The 18,869-nt window shown below is 40.1% G+C and overlaps 1 protein-coding gene across 1 annotated transcript; it reads right to left on the bottom strand.

The window, feature by feature from the left end:
* Window positions 1-226: 226 nt before the first annotated feature.
* VPS26C (VPS26 endosomal protein sorting factor C) lies at window positions 227-15,836 on the bottom strand. Its single transcript, XM_065741693.1, has 8 exons — window positions 15,654-15,836; window positions 7,737-7,880; window positions 5,614-5,763; window positions 4,975-5,055; window positions 2,350-2,424; window positions 1,980-2,130; window positions 1,501-1,653; window positions 227-721 (listed from the first exon to the last, which is right to left on the bottom strand). The coding sequence occupies exons 1-8, from the start codon at window positions 15,708-15,710 to the stop codon at window positions 639-641; spliced, it is 894 nt and encodes a 297-aa protein (XP_065597765.1). The 5' UTR covers window positions 15,711-15,836; the 3' UTR covers window positions 227-638.
* Between the last annotated feature and the right edge of the window lie 3,033 nt (window positions 15,837-18,869).

Below are 18,869 nucleotides of genomic sequence, written 5' to 3'. Positions count from 1 at the left end.
TTTCTAAGCACTCCTTCCAGGCAGACTCATTCCTAATTTGAGCAGAACAGACTTCATGTTATTTCACATCATTGCTCATTTCACATCTGTTAGTTCAGTCATCAAGCAGGATTCATCCTGGTGACACTGTGCATTGCAGCAGCACCATTTATTACACTTTCTCAGTTACTGTTCAGTATTATATACCCCAGTCTTGTCCCCTTCTCAAATATATACATACACCATATATAACGGGACTGACTCAGTGTAAGAGGGCTTTAAAGGACTTTAGAAAAAGTGCTACATTATGAATTAATCAGAAAAAACTTAATTTGCATATTTCTATAACTTGTAAAAATATGCAAAACAAATCATTCACTATTTGGCTGAGAAAAAACATGCAGAAAATCTGGCTGCTGAAATCAGAAAGACACTTGACAGAGCTCTCAGGATAGTTAATCCACAAAGGCTGTTGTAAGAGAGGCACAGGTTTTGGGAAGAATTGTAGACTGAAAGCCCCAGAATAACCATCAGGAAGAAGGAAGTGATGAGTTTTCACTTAAAAAAAAAACAAAACCACAAGATAAGATAAAATCTCATTTTGTCTCTGAATGATTTCATCTTTCTGTGAATCCTTAAGCGATTCTTCCTGTGGCTGTTTACATCCTGCAGAGCTTCAGTGGGAAGTTCTCTGTGATGAGATGATCATCGTGCAGAAGGACAACAATGTTCACTTCAAACTCTACAGGAAGGGGGAAAGAAAAAAAAAAGTTTCATTAATTAATCCATTCAACTGAACTGTAACAGACAAAACAGAGCACAGTGCCTGCTCTCACAGGTGCATCACATCACAGGACTCTCCCAAGCCGTTTCTATGGCCAAGTCATACAGGGATGAACAAGGGACTCGAGACAGAACCAAATCAGAGGCATCTGAGACCTTGGGCCATTCCTTGCGAGCCTTCTGAAGTACTTATTGGAACAAATGAGAAATATCCTAAAATTCAGATGTTTGTTAATTAAAATGGTAGAGTTTGGATACGGTTAGGAGGAAGTGGCCTGTGTAAATCAGGAAAGTGAACTGAGATACAATCTGCCTCACTTCCAAGTCTGTGCAGCAGGAGAACAAAAAAAGGTGCTATGGAAGGAGGAATTCTCAAGTGGTGATGGAAAGAAGGAAGTGATCATTGCATTTTTATTCTTGGGCTACTACTCAGGTGGTGACTAACACCAGAATTTAGGCAGAAAAAAAAACACTTATTGATTACTCTGTAATTCTCTTAGAACTTTCATTAATAGTATCCTAACTATTTCTTCTTGGAAGCACTTGCGTCTCTGCCTTCTCAGTCTATACGAAATTCAGCATACTACAGCCCTGTTCATGGAGCTTCTACATGGAAGTAGATGTGCTTGTTCTCTCTTGCACAGTGATTCGTCCCATTACATGCCAGAAGCTGAAGTGAAACTAGCAGCTTATTTTTAATGGAAGATGCCAGCAGAGCCTAAAATCTTGACCACTTACCAACTTTGAAGTTTGTTGTTTCCAGGGTAGGGCAAGTGAACAACCTGGGAAACACCATGTATATAGGAATTGGTAGGCCTCGGCAGACATCCCCATCAGCAATCTGAATATTCTGTATCTCTGTGGCATCTCTGGCATAACCTTCTGCACACCCTGGTGAAAGCAAGAAACTCAGAGGGAGAGGAACAAAAGGCAAAGCAGTAGCCAAAATTCAAATAGGAAGATTTTCTGGGAGAGGGAGCAGGGAAGGGAATGTGGGGCAAGGCCCTTCACCCTTTGATTAGTGAATTTTTGTATTAGTGCTCCAAAATTCAGAATGAGAGATTTAATTTAAATTAATGATTGAACTGTCCCACATGAAACACAAATTTATTTGTTGCCAGTCTTTTTAGTTGTATGGCTTCTGACAGTCTTGCATGTTGAACGTCTAAGCAATAATTACTGCAGCATATATGTGTTCTACCTATAGAGAAACTTACCACAGGTTTCCACACGTACTAACTGCAGCTCAATACTTTTGACTGCAGCTTCTGCACTCTCCACTACCAGCTCCCCTGTTAGTGGCTGCGTAATGACACAGTTTGTAGAACTGAGATGGCCTCTGATGAGAAATTTTGGAAGTGAGGCTCTCTAAGAAGATGGAGGGAAAAGAAACAAACAATTGTAATCGCCTCTACCAGAAGAAAACAGGCAGCATCACCTTACCAAATAAAAACAGGAGGTAGAGGAGAAAAAAAGAAAAAAAAGCAATTATGTGCAACAAAGCATTTATTCATTCTTTTCTTGTCCTCATTCAGCACCACACAAGCATTAAATTAAATGTAAACAAATAAAACCCAAACAGCTTACCTCTTTAACATTCTGCAGAGTTTCAGGAGTAATTGTGAAGTCGACTGGGCTGGGCGTCAGTTTCCCCTTCTGTGACTACAGGGTAATGAAACAGTTAAGCTGTAACTGATCAGCAGCACACAAACACACTCTGAATACTAAAATCAAATAACAATTGGCTGTGTTAATTTTCAGGACTGTCTGCATACTGAAAGTATGTATCTGTGTAATAAAAGACCTAATGTTTCCTGCATTTGTTATCAAGTAATATCACGATATTGTCTAAACACTGTACTACAAATCTGAATTACAGAAACAAAACTGTCAAGTGTTGGTTACTTTGTTCTTGCTATTGCAATAAACCACAACACAGTCTCCATTTGTAAGTTTCTGGCCTAAGTTCCACTGAAAAACAAACAAATAAACCAAGCGTTTGATTACTGTCAATGTCCCAGAAAAAGGAACAGAACATCACCAATCTTTTGAAACATACTGAATGCCATAGAAAAAAAGATCAACTTCGTATTTCTGTATTTACAAATAGTTACTTTTTGTATACCATGCCTAATGTTTCCTTAAGTTATCGGTACTTTGTAAATTTGGGCAGGGAAGAAATGGCTAAATTATCTGGAGTATAGGAGCAGGTTTATTTCTACATTTAAAGCACTTTCCCTCCCTCTTGCTCTCTGAGCTCTTTGAACTCTTTCTACTGCCCTTTCAGGAACAGCTCAGAGGTCTCTGAAGCCATCCTCATATCAAAAGGAGATCCTCAGCTGAGGGAATCTGATCTGGCTTTGATTTAACAGGCATGGAATCTCAGCTAATTTAACTAAAGTAAAACGTGGTACAGGTTAACTTTCCACCTGGGAGAAACAATTTTAGGGGCACATTCTTGTAGTTCTTCAGTACTTATTTACATCACTTATCACAAAACCAAGAAGTTAGCCTTCACATAGATGTCTGGCTGGGCCCTGAGCTCAGCTGAGGTGTGGTCCGTGCTTTGAATCAGGAAGGCAAGAGTAATTTACCATTCACCATGATCTCTCCCCATTCTCATCTCAAGAGAGATACACTCTTTTCCCTACATATTTAGAACAAGTGATCGACGCAGCATCAATTAGGACAGACCCAATTGTGTGTGACTGGGAGTTGGCAGAGCACTACTATGCCAATGGCCTTAACTTGAACTCAACATTAGGACTTACTCTCACTACCTAAGAATTCAAAACAGCTTCTGCTGCCCAGCTGCAAGATGGAAGATAATAGCAAAAGACTGACTGTATTCTCCCACAAATGACAAATTCTGGCAAAGAATAAGGCTAAGGGAAATGGTACATCGAGCACTGACAGTGAGAATTATATGTTCAGTAAAACCTCATTAATTCAACCCAACAGGAAGATTCATCATGATTTATTGACTTGTGTTCTAAGAAGTGCCATAGTGGGAACATGAAATAAAATCAAGAAACTGCACAATATAATTTGTTCCCTATTTTGACAACTGTGGCTTACTTATATTATAATGATGGACTAATAGAAAGTAGCATAATACATTTTGGAAAATAATAAGGTTCTGCCAACAGAAGACCTCCTTTTAGCAGCTTGCTAAATCTGTGATAGTACAGAATGAAAAGAGCACATTTCCACCATATTACACCATAAGACAGAGTCTAACATTTTAATTGCTCTATTAAAAACTTGAAAGGAATGATACAAAACAGTATGTTCTAGTAAGTTCTGCGAGGAAAGAGGTATTTGGTTAGGCCTTCACAATCTGTACTGATGGCACATGCTCTGAATGTGTGTATTAGGCAATATAAACTAAAATGAGGAAAGCAATCTGATATAGGAACTTCAAAATAATATGTAGGAACTTCAAAATAATAATAAATATATAATATAATATAAAATAATATATAATAATAGGAACTTCAAAATAATAATAAGCCATTTATTGTGAGACAGTCAAACCTCATCCCAGAACGATACAGAAGACCGTCTCCATGTCGCTGACTGGAGAGCGTGGTTATTAACCTGGATATCCAGCACACTGCCAACCACGGCTTACATAATAAAGGTGATTTAAGCTGAAAAGTTTCTTCCTTCCAATTTGATGCAGTCCTAACTTTGATATTTGGGCTTGGGGCTGTAAGTCACTATTAGTCATCTAGGAAACAGAAATTATGTGCTGCCTCTCAACTAACAAACTCCCTTTTCTAGGGCAGGCTTTGTGGGTGCCTGGAACCTTGGGATAGGAAACGTTCAAATAACCTGAAAAACACATAATATTTATCTAACCACACTATTGTTTCAGTTTTAAAAATTAAATAACAGAATAAATGCAATGCAAATCCTATTTATAACTCTTCTTTAAAAATAAAAAAAAACCACAACAAAAAGTGTGTTACTCTTACCAGGAAAACCTGACACGTTAGCTCTTCTGGATACTTTTGTTTTTATGTCCATCCTTTAGTTATACATACCACATATAGTATTACTTACTGTTTTACTTGGTCTTCTAACCTTACCTCCAAACTTCAATTAAAATGAAAAATAAAATAAAAAAATAAACCAAATCAGATCCAACAAGAAACGCACACAACCAACCTCCTCTCACTCTGTATAGTTAATAGAAACTGCACTTGCCAGGGAGTGGACAATGAATTCACAGGTCTTAGTTAGGTCTTTTGCCAGCAGAGAACGTCGCATATCACAGCGCAAGGTATACTGGTGAGAATGGGGTGACAAAGAGAAAGAAGAGAGACTTAAGAATTTAAGACTTCCTCCATCTGTTTACTTTCAGTCCTTTATATGCGTGTGTATATATATATACATATGTGTGTGTGTGTGTGTGTGTGTGTGTGCAGAACATTGTTGATTTTAATATTTAAGGCATCATTTACAGCAGATTACTATACTATGCATATACTAATGAAGCAGTGGAAAGGGAAAGAGTTACAAGGTAGACAATTTCACATGCCCTAAACAAAAGCTAATTTTTGTGCTTACAGGGCCATCACTATTTTCAGATGGTCTCCCACTTTATATAACAGGAACTAATTCACTGACACAGTAACGCTCTTGTATGACTTGAGCACCCAAATGACATTCAATTAGGACTGATGACTATTGCTTCTCACCATGCTTTGGTTTGAAAAGAAGGATCTCTAAACAAATATATTTAAAAGACACTATGACAGAAAACTTTATCCTCTGTTTCCATGGAAGAAGAGATACAGCAGGTAACAAAAGCTCAGATTTTCTTTACAGGTAGGACTCTCTTACCTGAATATTAACAAAGACACCATGATACGTCTCATACAGAACTTTGTTGCCCTTCACGTGCAATGGAAATTCAAAAGGAATTTCTGTCTTGCCACTGGGAAGCTTCCCTGGTTTTACCATTTCAATAGTGCTATTAATAATTTGAATAGGCTGCAAAAATAAATATGAAGATTTAGTCTGAACCACAGCGACAGTTGCATCATTCCAAAAGAGCCAACAACATCACTGAATTCTAACAGGCTTTATGAAATTTCAAAAATGCAGATATTTTCTCCTCATATGCAGTTCTCCAGTCTTACAAGGAATGGAAATACTCACATTTTGATCAGAAAAGTGACGTATGATCTATTTAACACTTCTATCAGAGTAATGACTAAGCATATTCAGAGAACTGAACAGCAAAGTCTCAAACAACTTGGAAAGTAAAGTTCCTTTTTCCAAGTGATGACCCATAGTGTTAGCTGCAGAAATGAACAAGTGCACGTGCCAGTTCAGCAGGCAGCCGTTCCCCACGACCCTGCTGCCCGCTCACCCACCGCTTCTTACCCTGAAGGTTTCTCTTAAGGGCTGATTTATCTCTGGAATTATGGTTACTAAAATCTTGCTTTGGACTGAGAAAGCCTGATAATCATCAGTATGCACATCAATATGCATACATAAACACAAATGGAACACAGCAAAAGCAGCAGGACTAGAGTGTGATAGGGAAGCAGACTGAATATCCAGCATAGCATAACCATTAGCATCTTATTTTCATTCAAGATTTCAGTTTCTTGCAAACAGTTAAAGTTGCTTCAGCGTCTCATTGATAAGAGATGCAATCCCTCATTATCTTACCATTCTATTACTTCCATGTACTAGTTGAGTATAAAAACTGCAAGAACTGAAAGAGAATTATTGTTCTGACATTTAATGAGATAAAGCTAAACCTTCTCTATTTAGGTTTATTCCAGCCTGTGCTTTTAACATGAGAAAGACAAATGACTGAACCAAGCTAACCGTTCACTCGTGCTAAAAGAAGCAGCCTCATTTGCTTCTCCATGTGGCATTACTTTCTCTTGTGCCAAACTAGACATTCATCTGACCTATGAGTAAGGTAATTCAATTCAAATCAATTAAAGTGATCTATCAAAAATAAACTTGCCCTCTCCTGATCTACTAATCTAATAAATTAAATCAACCAGAATGAGCAGAAACAAAGCAGCAGTAGCAGTGCTGGATGAAGAGAAAGGATTAAATGATCTCAGCCCATCTTAGGGATCATCATAAAGGGAACTTTTTTTTTCTCCAGCTCATAATAAAGTGTTCATTACTCACTTAGAAGGAAGCTAATCAATAAATGCTGAGTTCACTAGGAAAAGGGTATAAGATGACTATAAAGAAGCACGCTCACTGCAGCTTTGCTTGAAGATTACACTTCTCTACAATTTTGCTTCTATTTTTTTCTTCTAGTAGTCTGAAATAAGAAAATCCTATTGCTTCTTCTGCTTTTCTCTATCATTCATGGACAGATTACTCATGCTGTACACGAATTAACTATGATACAAATTAAGACTTTAAAAGACCCTACACTTAAGGTAACTGCTTAAGTTAACTTAAGTTAACTTTGCTAACTTCAGCAAACTGTTCCACAAACACAGCTACACTGGCTCTAGACACAGGCAACCTTGCCCTCAATCAACAGAGCCACATTTGTGTGCAGCCCTAGATAACTCGCCCTGCTAGATTCCAGACCTCACACCTCCAAACCTGGAGAGCAGTAGAGGCCTTCCAGGATTCTGCACTCAGCCTGCTGTGTCATACTGCACAGAGGAGCCTGCATCATGCCCCACAGCGCACAACCTCAATGGCCTCTGCGGAAACTATTGGTGCAACAACTGATCTGGCACAAAAGTCCAATTAAACTTTCTCACCACAGAATGTGCCCCCAATGCATCCTCCAGTAACCTTAAGTATTTATTTTAACTGTGTTTCTGCCCTAAAGGTAACTCTCCAAGTTTCTCTGCTATCAGTCACATACCATGAAATACTGTAACTTCCTGAGAGCCATTAAGGAAAAGTCTAAGAAAAGAGAAAAAGAGAAAAGTTTCATGCTGAAAATATCAACTTGCACAGGTTCTTACCTTGACAGAATTATAGAAAGCTTCAAACACACCCACACTTTTGGCACTAAGCTGCAGATTTACAGATCCTTCCATTGTCAATGAGATGCCTTGGTGCTGGACCGTGTCCTTACTTGTTATAACCACAACTCCAGAAAGAATTTCCTAATAGGAGAAAAGACAACATGTAAACAATTGTTTAAAGCAATTCCTTCTCCTGCTGTTACTCAGCCAATGTGCTACCTGATTTTCCAGCAACTTAATAAAGCTGTTCCCCAAGTACAGTCTAGCCTTGTCAGAAGTGACAAATACTGATAATGAAATAATGTGAGGAACAGACTGTCATACTTCTAGTTCGGTTTCTTTAAAAGTGTTCTCCTCCTTCTCACAGAAGTACTATCCCAAGTTTCAATTGCGTTCCAACACTTTGAGATTTTCCTCTCCCAGCAAATGAAAAATATCCTCACAAACAGCCATCAGTTCAGTTGTTAACAGTTTAATTCCAATTCCAAATCCCAGGAGAAATGTAAGTACCAAAAGCGGGATGGTCAGCCACAGGGAATGGGAGAGAGAGCATAGCCATGAAAGATGAGCTGAAGATAAGGTTATCTCAAAAGCTGTACAGAGCAAATTAATATAAACAAAACCCACCAACAACCAAAAAAAAACCCAAAACCCAACACTTCATATCATAGATGTTATGCTAAACAAACCAATGACCTGCTACATGGGAAACAGCTTTGAGTGCACATCTGAATCTAAGGATAAGATGTGTGAGCTGAGAAAGGTCACTTATGCCACTAAGGATGCATCTACACAAGAACACTGCAGCTTTTAAGTACCAAATCAGAAGGTCTAACACTGAAAAAGGATTAACTGCCAAGACAACATAACACATTCCATTTTACATACCCCGTCATTTATCCTTCCCCTGTCCTACAACAGAGAATCCACTCCAATCCAGTATTCCACGCCAGATACTCATACATGTCTGGAAACAGCAGCAAGTGATTTGAAAATCTGGAGGTTTCTCAGGACTAACCTTCTCTTCTGCTCAGTAGTGAAGCTCTGTGCCTTCGCCAGTTACCAGATATACACTGAACTACAGATTCAAACAGTAACTCAGATGCCCACTCCACGCTCAACCAGTTCGAACCAGTCCAGCTCTGTACATCTGACAGACACTACTTGAATGCTGCCAGGCTTTTGTCTTCACTAGTGCTACACCATGGCAATATAGAAAATAGGTCAGGCACTTTAAAGCAGAACAGGGCAGCAGCAGAACATCAAGCATCACAGTGAAGGCTGACATGCTGCAAATCTGAGAAGAGGACCTGCAGCAACTGGGAAACTCCAGGAATGGAAGGCACAATCACAAAAAGATGATGAAGAAAAGCTGACCTACATACTATACTGCTTTACAAACAGGCTTTAATTAGTACCAGCAATTAGGTTATTGCTTTGAAAAATGAGTACTGCTGAACTATAAGAAGCAAGGACAATGCTGAACATACGAAGCACATCAGTAAATGAGAACTGACTCCTATCATACAGCAATAACCTATTACAGAGCTATCACCTACACAGGTTCACACAAGAAGGTTGCATGTATTTAGGGCAGAAGGGAGAACAATGGCTTAAAATTAGATATGATTTTTTTTCTTTAAACAGTAAGTATCTCCTAAGAAATAAAAAGAAATTTAAACAAAAACCTTGAAATCTCTTTTTAACAAGCAACTTAAAGAAGTCACTTGTTAGGGGAGAAGACAGCATCACAAAAGAGATGCTTTAATGTTTAGATAAACTGTTCATATTCAAACAAGTTCTATTTCCATTTTACAATGGTGGGAAAATCTGCTAAGCCTTTTCTTAAGAGCTACTTTGTTCTTTTTCGTGTCCTCTTTAAGTACACAGCTTTCAGTATACTTGTCCTTCCAAGAAGTACAAAACAAAGAACATAAATGTATCAAGTTGGTAAAATACTTAGAATCAGCACAGCATTTATGAGAAAGCTTTTCAGTGTTGCAAAACCAAACACAGAACATTTGAAAAAGTTACTTGGCATCACTAGACTGATTAGTACTGCCTTCATATCAAAAGGGATTCATTTATCTTTACTTAAGCCTTATCGTTTTCTACACCTACCTGAGAGGAGGTTGTAGCAAGCTGGGGTTGGCTTCTTCTCCCAGGTAACAGCGATAGGATGAGAGGGAATGGCCTCAAGCTGTGCCAGAGGAGGCTCAGCTTGGGTATTAGGAACCATTTCTTCTCAGCAAGAGCATTGAGGCAGTGGCAAAGGCTGCCCAGGGAGGTGGTGCAGTCACCGTCCCCAGAGGTGTTCAAGAACCGTGTGGATGTGGCACTGAGGGACGTGGTCAGTGGGCACAGTAGGGGCAAGCTGACTGTTGAGCTACACGATCTTACCAGGTCTTTTCCAACCTTCATGATTTTATAAAGGTGTTGAGTAAGTCACCACTGGAATGAATCCCCACTTATTACAATGGAGTAACACTATCTGTTGCTTTTGTTCACTTCCTGCCTTCACACTTAACTAGGAACTCCTCATGGCTTCACCATGTGACAACAAAACTAAAATGGAATAATGCTAATGCACTTTTCAAATAAATATTCTCCTAACAGGAGTAACTATCCACAGAGAGGACACTACATTATGTGAAGCAGACAGAATAGCACATGCTACACTGGAACAAAACATTCTTGTGAGAAGACCATCCCAAGTTAATGATCCCCAAATAAGCTCTTTAGTCTCCTCTTGTCAGATCCTCACCTTTCAAACAGGCACATGAAACTGACAGGAAAGTCACAAGTTCAATGAACATCTGCTTCATCTAATTCAACAGCATTATCCCTTGTTTCCGCAGTTCTTGAGCAGAGTTATCTGAGTTTGGCTGAGGACAATTAGGGATGACCTTTGTTCAATAAGAAATAGCACATAACACAAAGAATCACAGAATCACTCAGATTGGAAAAGACCTCACAGATCACTGAGTCCAACCGTGACCTAACCACACTACCCTAATAACCCTCTGCTAAATCATGTCCCTGAGCACCACAGCAAAAGGGTATTTAAACACAGTCAGGGATGATGACTCAACCACCTCCCTGGGAAGACTATTCCAGTGCCTAACAACTCTTTCTGCAGAGAAGTGTTTCCTGATATCCAACCTAAACCTACCCTGATGCAACTTAGGGCCACTTCCCCTCTTCCTGTCACCAGTGAGAAGAGACCAACCCCGCTCTCACTATAAGCACTTTCAGATATTGGAAGAGAGCAATAAGGTCTCCCCTTAGCCTCCTTATCTCCATAACTCTATGAATCAAGTTTGTCACTGGTTTGGTAGAATGGAAGTATATGGTCTGTTGACTACCAACATGCCACTTTGGTCTGGAGTTCCTCTTTTCACATTACAAGCATTTAATTTTAGGACTAAGGACATGCATTTGGCAGTTTTAGACTTCCCATTAAGTTCACTTAAATCACATTTACTAAATATTCTTCATCATTTTCTGCCATGTCTATTATTCTACCCAACCAATCCACCTGCAGATCCTAACTACACATTCTTCTGATTCTTTACAGAGAAAGAAACTACATTTAATAGTAAAACCCTTCTACATCCAACTAACTGGGCATCAGATGTTTCAACCTCAATGTTTAGTTTTACCAAGCAGTTTGCTTTGTCAGAAACAATAAGAAGTTTCCATGCAGGCAAATTCTAACTTAAGTATATTTTGGAGTTGCTTGCCATTAGAAGTCTTTTGTTGACATTAATTATGGTATTCTTCTTTGTATGCTGCATTTTTCAGCCTTTTCAGCCTACAAATCCGTTTTGGGCTAACTACCACAGATATTCCAGTCATCCTGTTAGGTTTGCTAAATAAAACCCATCATTAGTTGTGCCTGTCCCCTCTCATTCTTCTGGCATTCCAAAGTTTGTTAAATTAGCCTCAATGGCTTGGAATTCTCTATTCAATTAAAAAAAAAAGAAAGGGGGGGGAGGGGAAGTCTCCTGAACACTGACCTTCTGTTCCTAGTTGCTGTAGTAAGCCTTATACATAAGGCTTTCTGTTATATATAACAGAACTGGCTATTAGGATCTATTTTATTATCTTTTTATTCTTAAATCTGCTACCGGTTCTCTCTTGCTCCCTAACAATCCTATTACTCTTTTTGCTCCAGGAAGTGCTGTTGTTTTTTTTATCCCCAGTTTAAAGACACTTGTTTAAACCAAGCTTTCTCAAATTGAACTATGGAAAGAAAATAAAGATCTTTGTTTGCTTAGTTGCTCCAGTTTCCAATGATCATAAACAATGAATACAGAAACGGCTTACCCATTATCACAGCAAGTTTTTATTCTTTAAAGCAGGAACACAATCGATGATGTGTATCATGCACAATTACTTTATAAATGTTATGTCTGCTTTTTCCCAGTTAAAAAAAAATAATTAACATAGAAGAAAAGAGGAATTAAAAATAAAGTTACTGCCAAGATACTGTCTTGCACAAAATTAAAAAAAAATAGGAGGAGGAGAGATTTCAACTTGGCAAGAAAGATTGTTTTGTAATGACAAAAATTGCTTGAATTCAACTGGATTTAATATAACCAAGGTCACTGTACTAGGATGAAAAGTAACCTGACCCAATCCAAGACAGCAGGGAACTGTAATTTGAAGTCTGAATGACATGGCTCTTCCAGAACCAAGGAGAAATTTAGAGGTATTGGCCTTATGGAGAAAGCCTACAGAAAACCACACATACCACTCTAACCTTATAAAAAGCAAAAAATGAGAATCTACTCAGATGTTATTAATTTTCCTGGCCAGCTATTTACTTCGGACACACACGTTCTTCTCTCACCAGCCTTCTGCTACGAGTTTGAACAATATTTTCCCCTAACATGAATATAAGAGAGTTGTGCAAAAACATTCTAGTTAACAAACTTACTTATCTTAAAATATTTCTCCCTAGAAGTTTTTTAATATAAACTCCCACACCTTCAGGGCCTCTCTACCATGAGAACCTCTGAACTTGTTAAATATGGGTCTCTCTCATATTGATTTCCTCCAACCCTTTCCATCTTGGAGGTAATACAGAACCATAGCAAATTGCTTTCAGGAGACTGACAGATGCTGGATGGCATGTACTCCACAGATCCAAAGATGCTGACTGCTGAAAAATTCTCAAATATTTCATGCATTCTCACAAAATACAAAACCAGAGCTTGAATAGAAGAATCAGCAGCACTGCCATTACCACTTCTTTGGGTTATCAGGACCTAGAAACACAGGTTGAGATTCCTCAGACTTCTCCTTATCCACACAGCTTTATCTGCTTTGTCCAATTCCCTGCTCTGTTGGAGCTGTTCCACTACATGCAATCTCCATTCCATAGGCCACCCATTGCTTCTTAATATAAGAAAGAGATCATGTTGGGCACAACTTCATTGATTCCTGCATGATGTAGGGAAAACCTACGGGCTCAACTACATCACATACTTTCAAAGGCTTCATGTTGAAATCATAACTGATGTCAGGAGATGATAGAAAAGGTAACTATGCTATCACGTGCCTATACCATTTAGATGGGTGTTAAAGCCAAAACAACCCTCAGCAGAAGTTATAAAAGCACCAAGTTGCATGTATTAAATTAAACAGACCAGAATACTACGTATCAACTCTCTGAGCAAATGCTTCATATATACTTGGGCGTGCAGACCATCTTTAAAGCAGTCTGCTAAAAATAAGTAAAAATAAAAAGGCTTTTATAATGCACTCAAAAACAAACATCAGGAACATTAAAAGTTCCTTAACTATCCATCTGCTTAATTATGCACAGAAACATTTACCTACACAGACAAACATTATACTTTAAGCAAAGCTATCTTATAAAACTTACTAGATTGGAAACTTAGGGCATCTCTCTACAGTCACCTTTTCTTCCACATCCAGTACCAGTTCATCCTGATTCTAATCATTACATGCACTGTACTACACTCTATTTGAGAAGCCATTCATCAAAAAAACAAAAAGGGATATCTGATCCAACAGATTTCATTTGTACATATATTTAAGTCACTGTCCAAATACCACCTATTTCCTTCTTCTGGCTCTCTGGCCAACACTATCAATGCAAGAATGGCAGCAGACACTGAGTGGCTGTGAAAGTGAATTGCACTGAGAAGTTATGCTGGATTAATCATGGTTTCAGGCATATTATGACTTTGAAAGCTTTGTGTATTATCTCCAAAAAGGCCTAACCACTGCACAGTTTGAACGTCACCAGACTTGATGATCTCCAGAGGTCCCTTCCAACCTGAACAACACTGTGACTGTGACCAACTTCTCTCATCTCCAGTTTTAAATGAGTTTGGAAAATGAAAGATCAGTTCAAGCCCCAGTATCCCCACTGCCTTCAGATAAATAAGACATCTGTAATGGGATGAGCTATGATTTTTACTACAGGAACCCTCTCATTTTTGAGTACCACTGACGAAAGCATTTCTTGAGATGAAAGTTGTCATAGACTGAAGGAATTATTAGCACAGCTGATGTCAGCACAGCATACAACAATCAGTACATTTCTAAAAAAAAAAAAACCAAAAAAAAAAAACTCCAAAGCTGCACGTATTCCATGCCTACCTAATTAAGGAAAGATCTGTAATGCCTTCCTATGCCTAGGAAATTACCAGCAAAAAATAATACTGTGCTCCTAGCACCCAGCTCACTGTTGTTTCACATCACTCGAAGCTCAGAATTTCAGATCTTATTAATGAAGTAAAACTATAAACCTCCTCACGTGGAGTTTGAGTGACTGTAAAAACACCACACAGACCAACTAATGGTAAAAAATTTCATTTTGAAGACAGAAGAAATATCCCTTTTTCTTGTCCTAAGAAAATCAGTTCTGTTTATAATGATACAAAAGCAAGTCAAGCAGAGAAACAGAAAAGAAACAGCAGCACAATAACATGCATCAGCAAAAAGATGAGAAGGTGAAAAACAGAGAAGAGCATTTACCACCAAAACATCACACCCAAAGGGATGTGTTGTTTACGGAACGACAGCTCAGCTTTATGGATGCTGCTGTCTCCACGATTCGACAACTGCAGAGCAGATGTTCCATAGCCTTCTATTTAAATCTGTTTAACATGGTTTCCCAGCATTAAAAGCATTCAGTAAGCTGAAATATGCTTAGACACTGTAGGAGCCAAACTGCTATTGTAGGGGGACAGATGTAGTGTAAATAGGGTTTCAGATGTAATACCAGCCTGTGGCTGGGCTCCATGAGGAAAAAAAAAAAAAAAAAAAAGGAGAAAAAATGACCTGAATATCTCTGCTTAAACAATACTTTACTCCTAGAAGTGTTGAAAGCATGCCTCAAAAACACAAGACGATTGATTTGTTTTTTTACCAGTCGCTGTTGAAGTGAATGAAAAAGGAATGAAAATGAAATTGTAGAACTATTATGGTTGATAAAGACCTCTAAGATCACTGAGTCCAGCCTCACCATGCCCACTGACCACGTCCCTCAGTGCCACATCCACACGGCTCTTGAACACCTCCGGGGCAGTGACTGCACCACCTCCCTGTGCAGCCTGTGCCACTGCCTCACTGCTCGTGCTGGGAGCAAAGGCCGACCTCACCTCACCGCATCCTCCTCTCAGGTGGTTGTAAAGCAGCAAAGCCAACTGCTCTCGAACGGAATGAAAACAGAGACTGCAAAAGCCACTGCATTTTTTCAAGTAGCTGCCAAAGTTGAATGACACAAAATCACTTCGCCTCATGCAACTACATCAGTGTAAAAGTATTACGAAACCAGTAAAAAAGAACGAGAAGTCAATCGCTGAAACCGGCCTTGCCTAAAGACTGTATCTAACAGGGTACCGCGTCCCATGAGGTCCGAGCAGCAGCACTCACCCCGCAGCGGTACACCTTGTTGGCCCGCTTGATCTTGATGTCCAGCGCGGTACCCATCGCGCCCTCACGGGACCGGGGCGGCCCCGGCGGGAGGACGCCCACCGCAGTCAGCCCCTTCCGCCCGCGGGGCTGAGGGTGGCGGGCGCCACCAACATCCGGGGCTCGGCGGCGTCATCCCTCGGCTCGTGACTCCGCTTCCCGCCCCGCCCGCTTCCTGGCGGCGGGGAGCGGGACTAACGGTCGGGCTCGGCGCAGCGCGGGCGGGCTTTCTCGCGCGCAGCCGCGGTGGCGCTGCTGTGGGGGCGCCCTCCTCGGCCGCTTTAAGAAGGCGACGCCTTGTGAAATAGGAAATGGGAAAGGCTGTCGAAAAAGCAAAAGCGAAAGAAAAAGTCTGAAGCAGAGAAATATCTGGAGTTTAACAGCTAGTTGATTGTCCAGCTTGTCATCCCAATCTGCACTGCTGTAGCTTCGAGTACTGTGTGCAGTAGCTCTGGGTGGCGCAGTACAAAAAGGACATAAAGAGAGCGACCAAAGGAGGGCTTGCAAAGATGGTGCAGGGCATGAGGGCGGGGGGTGTGAGGAGCAGCTGAGGCCCCTGGGTGTGCTGAGCACAGAGCAGAGGAGCTGAGGGGAGGCCTGATGGCGGCTGCAGCTCTCCCAGGGAGCGGAGGGGCAGCGCTGAGCTCTGCTCTGTGTGACAGCGACAGGGCCCGAGGGAACGGCATGGAGCTGTGTCAGGGGAGGGTTAATTCCTTCAATTTCAGTGGGTCCGGGACTCATCCACCAATGGTATCTCCAGCCCCGAAGGAAATCTACAAAGCACGAGTCTAAAGCTTTACCTAAAATCATTTTTACCATGTTAAAAAGTGCGGGAAAACATTTAACTGAGATGTGGCAAATGTAAACCTTTCAAGCCTCAGAGACACAGCACCATTCTTTCCTCATCGTACATAATGAGGCTTTTTTCATTCACTCAAAGAGAGGCGGAGGGGAGTTGTGATAGGTTTTCTGGGTACCAGCAAGGGAAATCAACCACCACTGAGATCCTAGACAAAAAAAAATCTGGAGTTGGAATCATAGACTCACAGAATATCCTGAGCTGGAAGGGACCCACAAGGATCAGTAAGTCCAGCTCCTAGCTCCACACAGCACCACCCAAAATTCCAACCCTATGTCTGAAAGTGTTGTCCAAATGCTCCCTGAGCTCTGCTCAGTGCTGTGACCACCACTCTGTGGAGGCAGCTGTGGTGAGCAGGCTCTGCCATAAACACCATGGACGTAGCACACAGGTGGAAGGTAAAGACATTTTTCTGTGGACTTGTCTCCCACCAAGGCTTTAGGTGGCCTGGAGTAGACAGTCAAAGAGCTGCTCAGTGGTGATACTGTGGATCTTTGAAGTCTGAATGCTAGGGCTGGTTTCCATCACCTGAGCTTACTAGTTAGTGTTATTTATTGCTTTTCTCACCAAAAATTGATAAATAGTTCTCAAAGGCATTTGAGAATGAATAAGCATTCAAAGAATTCTGAAGTCATTGTTGTTTTAATTTTATTGCCTTAGTATAAATATTTGTCCTTTTTCAGTTATTGGTGTTTAGAAGATACATTTTCTTAGCTTCAAATAGGTCAAAAAATAAATACAAGGCTGGAGGTACTATGTCCTAGCAACAGCATGCAGAGATCATTCCTGAGCACAAATGTGCTCCAGAAATGGCAGGAGGGAAGCACTCAAATGACATGAAGAGGGTGCAAAGCTCCAAGTCTCTGTTTAGCCCTCCCAGCCACATGAAGCCAAGAAGATGGTTCTTCTGGCCAATCTCCTCTCAGCCCTGTGCATGCTGTAGTGCTAAAAATGACGCTACAAGAAGGAAGACAACCACCTAAACACTGTGCCACCTGTGCTGCTTAAGTGCTTTTGGAAAGCTTGACCAAACAAACAAAATAACCAAAACAGTGCACACTTGTAATTAGCAGCATCTTTTGTTCTTGGGAAAGAGTGGAGACAGCTGTCATTGCAGAGATTGTTTTGAAAACAGACTCTAAGTGCTAAGGTAAAGGAACAAAGTATTATTACTGTACTTCATAACCAGTTACTGTTGCTAGTCACCATGAGACAGGTAAAAAGGGACTTATTTTCTTTCTATTTATTTTATTATTTTCTATTTACTTTTTACCCTAACAAAGAAGAATTCAAAAGAAAAGAGTATTTGCCCAGACAGCGCAGTCATCTTCAGACTATGTTGATTTTCTGCCATCACTTTCACAATCAAGTATTTATCATCCTTAGGAAACTTTTTCAAAGGTACTTCAGTTACTCATTTCTAGGAACTGAAGTCTCATGTCCAGAAAAAGCTCCTGTTGGTACAAGCTGTAGCTGCCCTCCTGCTTAGCAACACAGATCATCACAAACAAATCCCTCTGGAGCACCCAGGCTCCCAATGCAGTGTCCAAATACGGTCTCTGTATCGATAGTTCAGCAAGCACTCTTTGTGCAGTTCTTCTTGCCAGCACTGGATGATAGCTCCCTCTAGACTACAGTCTCTGATTCAAGGTACGTTTTGCTGGACTAGTGAGGCTGGTGGTTAAAATAAACAGATCTGCAGATGCAGCCATCAGTATTTCTAAATGTCTAGACTAAGTTAATACTAGTTAGAAAATTAGAGATGCTTTGGGCAGTTTGGAGCCAAATGCCATCCTCATCTCCTCAATTCATGTTTCCAAAACCTGAAATCAATTTTGAATGTTTCTTTTAATTGTCTTTTCTCCCTCTAGCCATTTTTATCCACAGATTAGAAAAAAAAAAAAAAGGTTCATAGTCTAACCCAGCTCTTTGAGGGGAAGATTGTGAGTCCTCAGCCTTACATCTCTCACATTATTTGTTTCTGTCATGCTACTAGTTATAGCTATAACTATATTTATTCATAAGAACTGATTTCTTCAGATTGATCTAAGTCAGAAACTTTCTATACTAAATACATTACTTACCTCATAGGGAATTATTTCAGGAAATTCAGCAAAATCAGTGACAGTTCAAGCTTTAGAGCAAAGGCTTAAAATTTGGCAGGGAGTCCTCCCATTGTCAGGGGATGTTTCTTCTGTCCACTTGAAAAATCCATTCCAAATTTGGACAAATGATGAGAATGAAAATTTTGGGCTTCATTCAGCCAATGGGAGGTATTTCAGAGAGTTACAGCTTCGTACACACCAACCATCGCTCCT

Source organism: Cyrtonyx montezumae, unplaced genomic scaffold (assembly GCF_038088225.1).
Source record: "Cyrtonyx montezumae isolate F1298 unplaced genomic scaffold, pur_monq_1.0 scaffold_3, whole genome shotgun sequence".
NCBI classification, from domain to species: domain Eukaryota; kingdom Metazoa; phylum Chordata; class Aves; order Galliformes; family Odontophoridae; genus Cyrtonyx; species Cyrtonyx montezumae.
The sequence above is the reverse complement of the archived record's forward strand: the minus strand, read 5'-3'. Positions and strand labels throughout refer to the sequence as shown.